At 34.4% G+C, this 15,019-nt stretch overlaps 1 protein-coding gene across 2 annotated transcripts; it reads right to left on the bottom strand.

Annotated features, from left to right (window-relative positions):
- Window positions 1–9,276: 9,276 nt before the first annotated feature.
- On the bottom strand, window positions 9,277–13,791 carry LOC116143759 (cytochrome c1-2, heme protein, mitochondrial). Of its 2 annotated transcripts, XM_031429208.1 has the most exons (8): window positions 13,676–13,791; window positions 12,574–12,666; window positions 12,083–12,303; window positions 11,252–11,531; window positions 11,101–11,172; window positions 10,188–10,304; window positions 10,000–10,065; window positions 9,277–9,913 (listed from the first exon to the last, which is right to left on the bottom strand). In XM_031429208.1, the coding sequence occupies exons 2-8, from the start codon at window positions 12,631–12,633 to the stop codon at window positions 9,797–9,799; spliced, it is 933 nt and encodes a 310-aa protein (XP_031285068.1). In that variant the 5' UTR covers window positions 12,634–12,666; window positions 13,676–13,791; the 3' UTR covers window positions 9,277–9,796. The 2 variants fall into 2 exon arrangements, with proteins under 2 accessions (XP_031285068.1, XP_031285069.1); XM_031429209.1 differs by lacking the exon at window positions 12,574–12,666 and having other exon boundaries at window positions 13,676–13,783.
- Between the last annotated feature and the right edge of the window lie 1,228 nt (window positions 13,792–15,019).

Below are 15,019 nucleotides of genomic sequence, written 5' to 3'. Positions count from 1 at the left end.
ATATATTAGTAGTTGAAATATTGGCAGAATTTTTTTAATTCAGTGATAAAAAAAATTACAAAACTAATTAATATTATTTAAATGTAAATTGAAAAGTTCAATAATCAAATAATAAATTTTTTTAATAAATGCATCAAAATACTCTATCTTAAAATCCTTTTTGAAAAAATATACCAAACAATTATTCAGCAATTTATTCAACTCCAATAAATATTCAAATAATGTACTAAACACATATCAAATTCAAATCCGATTCCATTAAATACAACTCATAACTTTTTTCAAAAGACTATTCTAAAAAGTGCCAAATAGTGAACCAAACAGAGCCCTTAGCTTTAAATATGGCTGAATTAAAAACATTCTACCCAGACTAAAATAAATTGCTTTAACCAAATGACAAGCACGTGAATCAACCTGTTTGGTTCAATGAGTCAATTACTACCAAATGGTCTTGGGTTCGAGTAGGGTAGACGAGTAGTATTTTTTTAAAACAGTAAATGACATGTCGTTTTCAATAATGAAAGAAAAAGACTTGTCATTTTCTATCGTCCGTAATCTTCAACCTCCAACCGGGTCTACAACCGAATACTTGACCCGAAAACAACCCACTTCGAACCCGAAACTTCAAATGCCATAACTCAGTCAATTTAACTCCGTTTTAGATTATTCAAAGCCTTTTTTCTCATAATTAATCGGGAATTTAATTTTATATTAGTTTAACCAAACACAATTCCCAAACATAATATGAGATAATCAAATTGAATAAAAACATAAATATAATTATAGCATATTTCATCACATCTTAACACTGAACAATAAGCAGAAGCAGGACTCTGATACCAAATGTGGAATATTACATATGTAATATAATGCGAAATTTAATCACTTACCTCCAGCCATATTATTCAACCATTGTAGAAAGCCAAACGTGAATGATTTGTGAGTGAGTGTTTGAGAGATGTCTTTTAGCCTATACCTCCAGAATCTTTTGTGTTTTGTAATATCTCTTTGAGGAGAAGTGATATCTTATACATAATTTGTTATACTATTGAATTTGAATAGTATTTGGTTGTGATATCTTATACACAATATAGACTTGACAATGGATCATGTGAAATGGTTTCATGTTGTTTTGCATACGTGTTGTCTCAAATTTTTAACCAAACTCATCGCATTAGCTTATTGGGTCTAAATATGAAATTTGAACCCAAACATTTATTAATTGTGTTAACTCGACCCATAAAAGCTTCTCTAATTTTGTTTTTATTTCTAATTAAACAATGAAATTATACTAATTGATGTTATAATTTTAGTGGTGTAATTGTAAGCAAGTAAACTAGAAGGATTTTTTAAACTAAATTAGCAAAGCAAGAGGGCTTTATATACAGTTGGTGTCACCCACTCATCCAATTAGAGGGAAACTATTCAAATCACCTTTCCTTCCAGAGACATGTGTAAACACATGTGGTTATGAGTAAAAATGCATGGACCTATATCCATTTGGCTAGAGAGGTGCAAATGGTGGAAAGCACATCTTTATAAACCTTCATTGGATTTCCACCATTTACAAATAATCGCATTTAACCTTACTTAGGAAAAACTTAGGGAGACAAAAACCTAAGAAAAGAAATACAATTCTATGATAAACTGGTGTTGGACGTGCTTATCTGCCTTATTAAGATTTTCTATGAAAACCTAGTAGGCCAAAACCTGGTCAATGGAAAAAGAGTATAGTGCAATCTGTACAATACAATAGCATTTCCAAAATTTTCTCCCCTTAATCGATGCTCGCCTGATCAAACTCCCTTCATAATGGTAGAATTAACTTAGTTACTTGCTAAGACGTCACATATCGATGCCATACACTAACTTCTCAAACGATGATGTCAATAAGGTCTTAGTGAATAAATTTGGAAGATTATCACTAGAGAGTATTTGTTTGACATCAATATCTTGACTGCTGGAGTTCGTGAGTGTAAAAGAACTTAGGTGAACTAGTTTAGTTTTTGTCTCCTTATATATATTCCTATATTGAGAAATACATGTGCATTGTCTCATTTATAATTTTATGAGTATAGAGATACGTGGTAACCTGCTGTAAGTGTATATTAGTGTATGCCCTAGAAACCATTCGTGTTGTCGGTTTCAGAGCATTTTGTCTTGTATCAATATATCATAAATAATAGAAGAAAGATTCTTCAATTCCTATATAAATTGCTTCCTTTATTCAGTCATGCATTTAAAAAAAGTATATATATGAATTGTTCGATGATTCATTTAATCGGTAAATGATTATCAAAAGGTTCCCTACAGAAGCAATATAAATTGGGCAGCTATATTGGATGTAGGCATACTGGATGCTTCCGAAAGATATCATGAGTTGATATAAGTACGGATGACGATGATAGTCATGTCACTGGGGCATTAGTATGGATTAGCGGTTGGTGAACTGTTTTCGAATGTGATCGAATAATACAAATCACTTGGAAAAGCATATAGTCAATGATTTATCGTTTGGTTATATCATGCACGATGTAGTCCTTTGACCTGAGACATTAGGTCGGATCTCGATACGGATGAGTATGGTTCATAAGGTGTAAATACGAGACTAGTATGTTCGTATGATAAAGATATTTGGTCATGCATGTTCATATGCGGAAATGAACGATGGTGAAGAATGGATCCATTGACTCGAAATATAAGATTGGAGTACCGCTGACTCCATGGATTCAAGTTCCTAGAAGAACGTCAATAAATGTTGGAAATCAGAATCTCTGGCCAGAGTCTATATTAGTCATACGAAAGCAAGTTCGTGATGATAAGTTTGGACATATTGATCGACGATTCGGTAGAAGATCGATGTTTAGGATTTTGACGTTCCATGAATCTGTACTCAATCAGGATATATCATGGAGGGACTTTACCTGCATGGTAATATGATTTGAAATGGTTCGATGAAGTATTTCTTCATCGCGGTTAGGGACTATGACACACTGCTAGATGTTTACCATAGTCGTGGGCCTGGACAGGTTTCGAATTCATCCAGAACCAGCTCACGGCTAATCCATGGTGGACCTACATGGTCACACCATAGCCTTGAGAAGTTAGAGAAGGATAAGAGGAGAAATGATTATCCGAAGAGGGCTAGCACCTTTTGAGGGTAATGAAGATTTCTATGGAATAGTTACATAGAAAAATTATTTGTGACATTTTAAGGGTTAAAATGGTCAAGCAATAATTAATGTATTTAATTATTATATCTTAAAGCATTAAGATAATGAGATGAACAAATAACCTTTTAATAGTTAAAGGGCAAAAGGGTAAACTTATGGGTTGTTAATGTAAACTAGTTTAGTTTACATGGGCCCTTGAATAATATTGATTATTCAAAGGGCAAATTATAAATGCTTGTGCTCCTTTGAATAAGAATTTATTGGGGATGCAAGTGAAAAACAACTAATTACAAAATGGCCGATGTATATATAAATGCAAATGGTTGGGATTGTTTATATGATTATTAGGAGCTTTCCCTATGTTTATAGCATCTTAGAGGTTTTCTTGATCCATTCTCTTTCTTTTTTCTCCCACTTGTATTATGTTGTTTCCAGCAAGATAACTCTCTTCATCAATACAGGGGAATGTTCCATGCTCTATCAACTGTGCTGCGTAAAGAAGGTCCACGAGCTTTGTACAAGGCCTGGCTTCCATCCATAATTGGAGTTGTAAGTACTATTATTCCTAGTTTTTATAATTGGAGTTGGGAAGTCTTACGAGACTTTTCCTTTCTCTTTTGTACGTGGGGTTATTCTATTATTCATGTTTGCAGATTCCATTTGTGGGTCTCAACTTTGTGGTGTATGAATTTGTAAACAATTGGTTAATCAAAGCTATGCCTTTTGGACTAGTTGAAGATTCTGAGTTGAGTGTAACCATAAGACTTGCGTGTAGGGCTGCTGCTGGAACTATTGGCCAAACAATCGCTTACCCTCCTCAGGTCATTTGTCAAAGAATGCAGATGGTGGAATGGAAGAAGCTAGGCCACTCTAGAATATTCTGGCATGATTGAAGCATTCTAGAAAATTGTTCGACATGAGGGGTTTGGTGCATTATACAATGGTTTGGTTCCAAATTACGTTAGCATGGCTAGATAACATTGATTTTTGTTTCTATAAATTAAAATGCTTGCGTTGAACTATACTATGATGGGGAGGTTAAGCATCATAGTTTATCGTGTGTCTTGCATATACAAAATTGGGTTGGTTGGGTATTTTTTTTAAAAAAAAAAAATAATCATTTTGTTCTCCACTAAGTAAAATTTTGAAAGTGAATGCCACTGGAAAGAGTCATGGTTAGTTATTCATGCATTGATTGGATTTGCAAGTTTGTTATCTTGACTTGGCCTACAAAATATTTGTATGCCCTATGAGCTTGTAACAGTATTATCATAAAACAGCAAAATTGAGGTGAATTAGCACTGCCTCTATACACCACCTCTACAACTGTTCCTTGGTGGTATGAATTGAGTTACTGTGATTTATATTAAATTTCTTCCGAGAAACAATGCTGGTTGGTAAATCAAAGCTATGCGTTTTGGACTAGTTGAAGATTCTAAGTTGAGTGTAACGACAAGACTTGCTTGTAGGGCTGTTGGCCAAACAATCACTTACCTTCTTGACGTCATTTGTCAAAGAATGTAGATGGTGGGATGGAAGGAGCTAGGCCACTCTAGAATATTTTGGCATGATAGATGCATTGTACAATGGTTTGGTTCCTAATTATGCAAAGGTCAGTTTGATATCATCACTTCATTTCCATTTTGAAATCAATTTAGTCTTACCACACTAAAGAAAGAATTGCATTAGTCAGCATGGCCAGACGACATTGATTTTTATTTCTTTAAATTAAATGCTTGTGTTGAACTATACTATGACGCGCAGGTTAAGCATCATGGTCTATCGTGTGTCCTGGGGTAATTTTTTTGATATGTTTGGTTGTCATTTTGTTCTCCACTAAGTAAAATTTTGAAAGTGAATGCCATTGGAATCCACATTGTGACTNTGAGTTGAGTGTAACCATAAGACTTGCGTGTAGGGCTGCTGCTGGAACTATTGGCCAAACAATCGCTTACCCTCCTCAGGTCATTTGTCAAAGAATGCAGATGGTGGAATGGAAGAAGCTAGGCCACTCTAGAATATTCTGGCATGATTGAAGCATTCTAGAAAATTGTTCGACATGAGGGGTTTGGTGCATTATACAATGGTTTGGTTCCCAATTACGTTAGCATGGCTAGATAACATTGATTTTTGTTTCTATAAATTAAAATGCTTGCGTTGAACTATACTATGATGGGTAGGTTAAGCGTCATAGTTTATCGTGTGTCTTGCATATACAAAATTGGGTTGGTTGGGTATTTTTTTTGATATGTCTGATTGCTCATTTTGTTCTCCACTAAGTAAAATTTTGAAAGTGAATGCCACTGGAAAGAGTCATGGTTAGTTATTCATGCATTGATTGGATTTGCAAGTTTGTTATCTTGACTTGGCCTACAAAATATTTGTATGCCCTATGAGCTTGTAACAGTATTATCATAAAACAGCAAAATTGAGGTGAATTAGCACTGCCTCTATACACCACCTCTACAACTGTTCCTTGGTGGTATGAATTGAGTTACTGTGATTTATATTAAATTTCTTCCGAGAAACAATGCTGGTTGGTAAATCAAAGCTATGCGTTTTGGACTAGTTGAAGATTCTAAGTTGAGTGTAACGACAAGACTTGCTTGTAGGGCTGTTGGCCAAACAATCACTTACCTTCTTGACGTCATTTGTCAAAGAATGTAGATGGTGGGATGGAAGGAGCTAGGCCACTCTAGAAAATTTTGGCATGATAGATGCATTGTACAATGGTTTGGTTCCTAATTATGCAAAGGTCAGTTTGACATCATCACTTCATTTCCATTTTGAAATCAATTTAGTCTACCACACTAAAGAAAGAGTTGCATTAGTCAGCATGGCCAGACGACATTGATTTTTATTTCTTTAAATTAAATGCTTGTGTTGAACTATACTATGACGCGCAGGTTAAGCATCATGGTCTATCGTGTGTCCTGGGGTGATTTTTTTGATATGTTTGGTTGTCATTTTGTTCTCCACTAAGTAAAATTTTGAAAGTGAATGCCATTGGAATCCACATTGTGACTTGCCAACATTTCAATTTTGGCTTGCATCTAGATTTGTGTTGAACATTCTCATATTGGAAAGAGTCATGGTTAGTTATTCATGCATTGACTGGATTGGTAAGTTTGTTATCTTGACCTGACTTATAGAATATTTGTCTGCGTTACGAGCTTGTAACAATATTATCATAGGTGAATTACCACTGCCTAAAAAATATTTAGGGTTTTGAGAATTCATTTTATTTAAAAAAAAATTAGGGTTTCTTGAATGGATTTTTTAAAATTAATTTAGGGTTTCGAGAATGGATTTTTTAACAAAATTTAGGGTACTGAGAATAGATCTTTTTAAACTTAGGGTTTCAAGAATGAATTTTTGTTTGGAATTTAGCGTTTCAGAATGGATTTTTAAAAACAAAATTTATTGTTTTGAGAATGGATTTTTTAATAAAAAATTTAGGGTTTCGAAAATGGTTTTTTTTTTTTTTTTTTTTTTTTTTTTTTTTAAATATTTAGGATTTTGAGAGTGGTTTTTTTAAATTCTTCTTCGGCCTGACTCAGCAAAATCTGGAATGAACGATGTTTCAAGTATGAAACTGGAACCACGAATCTCTTCTATTCAGTTTCTCCAACATATAAAGCAAAGTGACCTTTGGGCACAGTCGTCTCTGGAGAAAAAAGATTTCGCCTAAAAGTCTGTTTAGTAGTCATAACTCTGGGCAAGTGGAAACCCATGACTATAAACTGTGAAGTCTTTTGAAAATATTGCTGGAAAAATATGATTAATAGCTGAACTTTGAAGTAAGAGTATATATAGAGGAAAACTTCAGAGTCTGAAATGGGTTTCAATGGTGTAAATATAATTGCAGTGGGGTTTGATGAAGGACACAAGCAAGTAGCAGGTTCTGCCTCCCATATAATAATAAGTTTTCAACAGGATCTTAAAAGATTGCAACTCATTATGGCCTAGTTATTGTTACAACAATCAAGTGGCCTGGATGAAACAGTACTAGTAATTTTTCAGCAAGCTTTTAATAGTTATGTCAAGATACTTTTCTCCTTTAAATAGTGTCTTTTCACTCGGTCAAATTAGCTCATTACCGTTAAATTCACTTGTTGAATTGAAATGATATATATAATTTTATTAATGATGATTCTCAACAATCTGAGAACTTTTTATTGCTTACTTCTCATGGCTATCTTAATATGATTCTATCACAGCTTCTTTAGGTAAATAACAAAATTAACAACTTTTTGGCACAAATTGCATTTAACATATCAGTTTAAACTTGAGACGACATAGTTTTACTGAAGATAAACAAATTGTCTGCCTTTCTGACAAATATTGTAAAGTATANCATGGCTATCTTCATATGATTCTATCACAGCTTCTTTAGGTAAATAACAAAATTAACAACTTTTTGGCACAAATTGCATTTAACATATCAGTTTAAACTTGAGACGACACAGTTTTACTGATGATAAACAAATTGTCTGCCTTTCTGACAAATATTGTAAAGTATATTTTAATAACTAGATAAGCTTATATCATACCAATTTGCCTCATAGTAGGGAAAAAGAAGAGGCCTTTTAGTAGGTGGATAAGTTAATTTGTGCCTCTTGTAGTTGAAGATCTGCCTTATGAACTGTAATTAGATTAAGACTAATTGGTAGATATACTTGAGGAGCTATGCCCGTTTGTTTACTAAGAAGAAAAAGTACATGCAGTGACTATTGATTTCCATTTGCAGTAAACATATCAGAATTCATGAGCAAATAATCAACAACATTTTATCTAATTTCTATTCAATAATATATCCCCTCTGTTTCAAAATAAAAGTCGTTTTAGCCTTATAATTTTTTTCCAAAATAAATGTCGTTTGGCCAAATGCAACCTTCTCTCTCTCTTTCTCGAAGTATGCCCCTCTCTCCTCTCTCTCTTTCCCTCACCACTGTTCTCCTCTCTCTCTTTCTCTTTCAAAAGCCATTTAACACAACTTTTCCATCAATCATCATTGCTTTTTCTTCGTTCCATTTCCCACGCACTTTCAGAGAGAGGACCAAAGAGAAAAAAAATTTACATTAAAAAATTAGTTTATTAAAAAACGTGTAATGACTAAAAACGACTTTTATTTCGAAACAGAGGGAATATGTTTCTACAAAATTGTGTTTACATTTCTCATTGACCATCCATGCGAGAAATCAGATCGATGAATATGTCTTCTCTGCAGGGAATTGTGACAACTCCCATTGGATGGTCAAATCTGAATTCTTCAACTTGATTTAACAAGTGTTGGAATGAAGATTGATTCAAGTATGACACTGGAATCACAAATCTCTTTCTTTGTTCTTCTCCAACATAAACTGCAAGGTAGCCTTTCGGAACATCTGCTGCTGATCTTGTAATTGATTGACCTCCGGTCCAAAGAAATTTTTTTAGCTTCAGCAACACCAGGCAAACGGGAACCCATTTTTTTGTTTATATGAAAACTAAAAATGGATGAAAAATGACTTGGAAAACAAGAAGATACATTTTCATCATGAAGTGTGAGTGAGTGGTGCGGAGGCATTTTCAATGGAAAAATATTACCTCATGAAGGATCACATGATTTTGTCTAGCAACTCATTACCAAAATTTCAGGAAGTTTGATGAAATTGCCCTACCACATCTGTGAAATAAACTGAAAATTTTATGTGGATAGAGAAGCTCATTGTTAATTTTAAGAAACAGTAAATAGGAATAGCTAATTGCTCGTATTAAACGTGCTTGAGATATTGAACCTCCTCCCTTCCTAGTGTTTAGACGTCACATGAGTATTTGATGGTGAGAACGGCATCCATCCAAACTTGAAAACAAGCATGCCAATGACGAAAATCCTAGTTATGTTCAGTTGCAGGAACATAACCGAAATTACAAAATATCGGAATGTTGACATCTCATTCAAGACGAGCCACAAATTTTTTACATATCTTTGTTATTAGAAGACAGAAGTCAGTGCTTTCGGGTAATATAATCTTATCAACAAATATTGAGATCAGACAGACCATGAAAGACTTAGCAAAATGCCCAAACCTTGATGATGCCAATAGTAAGAACACACAAAGAATGCAAATTGGCATGGTTAAAGCTTCCTGAAGCTTAGTACTTACATCTTGAGCATGATTGAATAACTCAGACCGATTAACTATAACATCCATGAAGTGATTAACTTCTGACAGTTACAATATAAAAGTCAAACACTGATTTCATCAGCAGAAAAAGTACCAGCCAGAATGTGGTCAAAGGACATTTCTCCAAAATAAAATACATTATTGACCAATGACCATTGTTTCCCTACTTGTTTCAATGAATGCATTTGCAAATCCCATTGAAGCAACAAATTATGAGTTGTGACACCAGTAATTCAGCCACAAGCATAGCACTCGTTGGGAATCTAACAAAAAATAGTTTATCATGTATACGGAGTAGCTTATTTCTTCCTCAACTTGGAAAAAAGAAAAAAATTCTTCAGGTCACTCCATTGCCAAAAATAATTGATCCACCAATTTGACATATCTAACAAAGCAATTATTTCCAATTCAGGTCCACCCAGAAACAAAAAAGTAACAGAAACTGGAGGGATGCTAGTTGACAACATCAAGGACCAGCTTGCGGGACTTGAGAACTGACCACCTCAAGCGCCGGTAATAAGCAGCTTGAAGCAATGCCAATGACAGTACAAATATCCATTTAAAACCCATCTGCATTAGAAGGCATAAAATTTTAAGAATAACTCAATATTAAATAATGTTTTTTTGATGGTAACTTGATTTAAAAACAAATGTACCAGCTTCCTCTCTTCCATTTCTGGTTCTGCTGCCCATGTTAAAAATGACACAACATCTTTTCCCATCTGCATCACAATAACAAGGGTAGAAGACTGAGCTTTGTACCACAGAAACATCTATATAGTAAGCTTACAGCTAAGAATCTCCACCAAAACCTAAGGCATTACATCTTAGAAGAAAAACCAACCTGAGATTCAGTTGCAGGGGTACCATCTTCATACTCGATGGCACCATCAATAAGCATTTTAGGCATAGCAATGGCTCCCCCCGGGAAGTAAGGATTATAGTGCAATCCTTCTCTAATCTACAATAGCAATTGTAAATAGATTGTAGTTAGGAAGTGAAACAATCATTATCATCTATTTTATCAAAAATACAAGTCATAACCTCAACTGCAAAGAAGATGCAACCTCAATAAATACATTAGATGATATTTAGTAGCACTCCACTGTTAAATACATAGTTTTATGACAAGATATAAGCACATAGTTTAATGACAAGACCTAAACACCTTTAAGTTTGACAGCACACCATTATAATCAAGGCAGATTGGAAATTACCCAAAAAAGATAGAAAGAAAGAAAACAGCCCAAAAGAGTATTGTAACAAACAAGAGAGCAAAAAAGAACAGCCAACTGAGCAATAGTGTGCTTTATATTAATCGGGTCAGCAGCTAAAAAAACTCCTCTTGAAAGCTCAAAAATCCAAAGACTTCTCAAATGAAAAAATAAATATATATATATATTGCTTGAGAAGAAATTTTCTATGGCTGTGTCAGAGGAGTGAGCTTAATATATCAGCTGGAAAAAATGACTGGTGGTCCAGGCCAGCCAACCTCATAACATCTCAAAGAGCTATTATGAAAGACAGAACCAATAGAAAGATAACTTTAGTGGAAAAAAAAAAAAAGAAAAGAAGTAAGAGCAGGCCAAATTCCTGCCAGCTTTAACACATCTTTGTTTTTGGTTCCCCTTGTACCATTACAGTCAACCATGTCTATACTTATGATAACATATGGAGAATTCCACAAAAGCATAACTTAAATGCCACACGCCAATCATGGAAGCAGGGAGTTAAAGAGACTTGAAAGCAGAATTTACCGTAACACCAGCAGGAGGATCACGGTAACCAGTTAAAAGAGCAAACACATAATTCTGACCATTATGACGAGCCTGGAAGGAAAAAGAGTAAGATTTTTCCTGGATAGGAAATTACAGCTTTTATTGTCAAATACCAGAAGACAGTAATTACTTTGGTAATAAGACTCAAATCTGGCGGATATGCCCCTCCATTTGCAAACCTAGCAGCTTGTTCATTGGCATATGGCTGAGGAAAACGATCACTGAGTTTACCAGGACGTGTAAACATCTCACCCTCATCATTAGGTCCATCAACCACCTCAATCTCAGCTGCCATTGCCTTTGTTTCCTCTTCTGTATATGCAACTCCCACCAAATCACGGTATGATATTAGTGACATAGAATGGCAGGATGCACATACTTGCTGGTAAACCTGGTGACCACGCCGAACCCTGTACATTAAAATTTGATCACAAAAATTGCGACATGTAGCACCGTCAAACTAGATATTACTAGCAACTAAGGAACAAATAATATCACTATCTGATGAAAGATTCTATATAGATAAATTTGAAGAGCTAAGCAGCCTCTGAATTTAAATGATGCAGAACAGCCAGCTTGTTGTCTAAAAATATATATTGAATGTTTCCCTTTCACCCATAGCGTGGAGTAACAACAGCTACAAGTACAGTACATGTAGTGCCATGCAATTTTTTAACACCACCAGAATGTCTTTCAAACAACGTTTAAACTAGAAGAATAAAAGAAAACATTCTCACTTACAGTCACTACAAGCAAAAGAGTAAGGCTAAACTTAATATGAACCCTGATATTGGAGATAGCATAAAGATATATAACTTAATTAATGGTAAATATAACTATTAGGGAACAAGAAAAAAGTGATACTCAATCAGGTTCCATTAAACTAGAACTTTACAAGTCAACTTAAATTTGCAAGTTCACCAATGAATTTTACAATTAAAAAAGGAGGCCATAAACTCACGAAGCATGGTCATATGAACTAAGAATGCCTTCATGAGGCCAGGGATAGTTTGGACATGCCAAGCCATGTTCAGCTTCATCAGCAGATGCTATTGTTGCAAAACTCAAAAACCCTGAAACACCAGCGCCAAGGAGTGCAAATGTCTTTAGGGACTTCATACCCACAGATCCAGCATCTTCATGAAATTTCTTAGAAGAAAAAAAGGATAAAGTGGGTAACCCCTGCAAGATCACATGCATAAACTATTAGGTATAGAACCAACCACTAATTATATATTCTACCTAGCAGCCAAGTATAAAGGTCCAATCAAATAACGCCACTGTCCCCCATACATGATCGAGAAGCACTACTTGAAGTTGGAAACAATCTCAAACATTTTACCACAATATCATTCATTATTCAATCAGGTGATATAATATAAACTAAAACACTTCAGTTGATTTCCAGACATGATATATTAGAACACACGTAAAAGGAGGAACTGCACTTACAGCAGAGTGAGACTGAAGTCTCCTCCTTAGGAGCTGGTGGATAACTCCTCCTCCAGCCATTTCAACAAATATATATATATATCAATTAGTTCACTGTGACAAGAAAAAAAAGAATTACAAAATCATTCCAACAAGGATAGACAAAACAAAAATCCAAGATCTAAAGAAGCTCAAAATGCAGCGCAGTATTAAGTGAATCAGAAAAATATATATTCATACACACAGATTACAACACAATTTTTCAAACCATTTATTCTTTTAAGCTTAGGATAAATGGCCATTTTCTAAAATAATAAAAGTTGTAGACAATTAAATTAATGCACTTTGAATGCATGAAATTACCTCTAAAATATGCCATTCCCAAGATGAATTAATTTTATATTCCAAATGTAATATTAGTTGTTGAATATGCAGTGATGGTCAATTCAAAACTTAGTTATACAATTTGTTTAGAAAATGTGATGTCATTACCCCAATATATGTGGGTGGATAAACATTGCTCACTCTATGGTGAGAGATACTACCTTATAGCACTACATGTATACTACACCCAAGTGAAAAAATTAAAAGCACCATACTTGCAGCACAGAACTATGCGGCAGCATTGCTCCCATTTACTTAAAGTTTTACATTCAAGCATCGAAATGGCTTCAAAAGGCAAGGTTAGATAGGCAGCACGTTAAAAATCAATTTACCCAGTCTGCATCATCAGGAAGAATACTGTTGAATCAATAAACTATTCTAAACTCTCTGTCAAGGGTTCTATTGCCGGTCAAGAAGATTCTAAGTTCCAGATTGTGGCGTTCATAATAAAAACACAGAATTAAAAAAAAAAAAAATTCCAATAATTAAATTTCTAAAACATTATAACACGCAAAAAGAGTTACAAAATGTAATCAAATTACATAAAATCCAATGATAACAACAAAATACAAAAAAACAAGTAAAAAAAAAAAGAGAGAGCATAAAGATATTAACACACATGATATTCACATTAACATAATAGCGAGTTTCTTTTGATAAAAAAAACAGAAACCCAAACGGAAAGCAGATCGAAGAACATAAAAAGAAAGAGAAAACACAAAAGAACAAGAGAACTCACGAGATGAGACAAGACAAGTAGGTGGATCTTCGAGTTTATGGTCAAAGGAGAAGGCGCAGCTGATAGGGATACAGAGAGATCTGAGTAGTAGTTTGCGAGAAAATGGGGTTAACATTTGCTGCTATTATCACTCTCTGATCGATATTCTCCTTTACTTACAATTTGGGCTTTGGTTTTGGCCCAGATCACCCACTTATCCTTCCTTTTAGTGTTTCCTTTAATTGTTGGGCTGGGAAAAATGGGAAGCTTGTGTGGAGGAAGCGAAACCCAGCCCATCTCTACCCTTGGGGCTTCGACACTTTTAGGTATACAAGAAATTCAATAAAGTAATTTGGTTTATGAAATAATTAAACACATTCATATTTTGATTATTATAAATCAACCCTGTCCCTGCTGTAATGTTTTTGACAAAGAAAATAAATGATGCAGCAAAATGGAAACAGAAGAGACTTGATAAAATTCTATTGTTTACTTATTGGATTGCAGCAAAACGATCTCTTTCTGTTCAAATTCAAAATTTGTATTCAAAGGAGTTGCGGTCATATCTATGGTATCATCTTTTCAGGGACCCCTTTACTATGAATTGTTATGAATTTTGCAAGGATTTGTGAAGGAGAACATTGGCAATGGGTGACTAACCACTGAAGTATATACATATGTACAAAACGAAAATAATGGAATTTTCAAGGACAAATGTACATGTTTTTGCCTCCCACTCCCACCTAGATTATGACAACACCAACAGATGAAACGCTATTCACTAACATATACTCCCTCCGTTTTTTTTTAAGTGTCATTTTGAGGGTATAATTTTTTTTCTAAATAAGTGTCGCTTGTCTTATCTCAGTTGTCTGATATTTCTATTCTCCCAATTTTGCGATGGCCCACATCTCTTCTCTTTCTCTTTCTTTGCTCTGCATGTCTGCCTCAATCTTCTCTCTCCACTTTTTTGTATGCCCACGCCTCTTCTCTCTCCACTTTTTTGTATGCCCACGCCTCCTCTCTCTTTTTGTTTACATTAAAAAAATCAGTGCATAAAAAAGTATGTAATTAGCTAAAGCATCATTTATTTAGAAACGAAGGGAGTATAAGGAGCCAATGGCTATTTATATTCTAAGCCAACCACATTTGTTGCTTTGCTATGTCCCATGTCATTGATTTTTTTTATCAAACATCGTTTGCTGAGTGTAAGACTATCATAAATGCTTATTATTCCAATTAACAAATTACATTCTGAGTGTATTCTGAGCCAGTTTATTAGAATTTCCAAATACTTGGAAAAAAAAATGATACTTATCCTGTCTCTGGTCCAAAGTTTTGTTCCTTGTCAGCAGGCAAGTGAAC

This window comes from Pistacia vera, unplaced genomic scaffold (genome assembly GCF_008641045.1).
Source record: "Pistacia vera cultivar Batoury unplaced genomic scaffold, PisVer_v2 Contig432, whole genome shotgun sequence".
In the NCBI taxonomy this organism is placed as follows: domain Eukaryota; kingdom Viridiplantae; phylum Streptophyta; class Magnoliopsida; order Sapindales; family Anacardiaceae; genus Pistacia; species Pistacia vera.
This window is presented reverse-complemented; position numbering and strand designations above follow the sequence as displayed.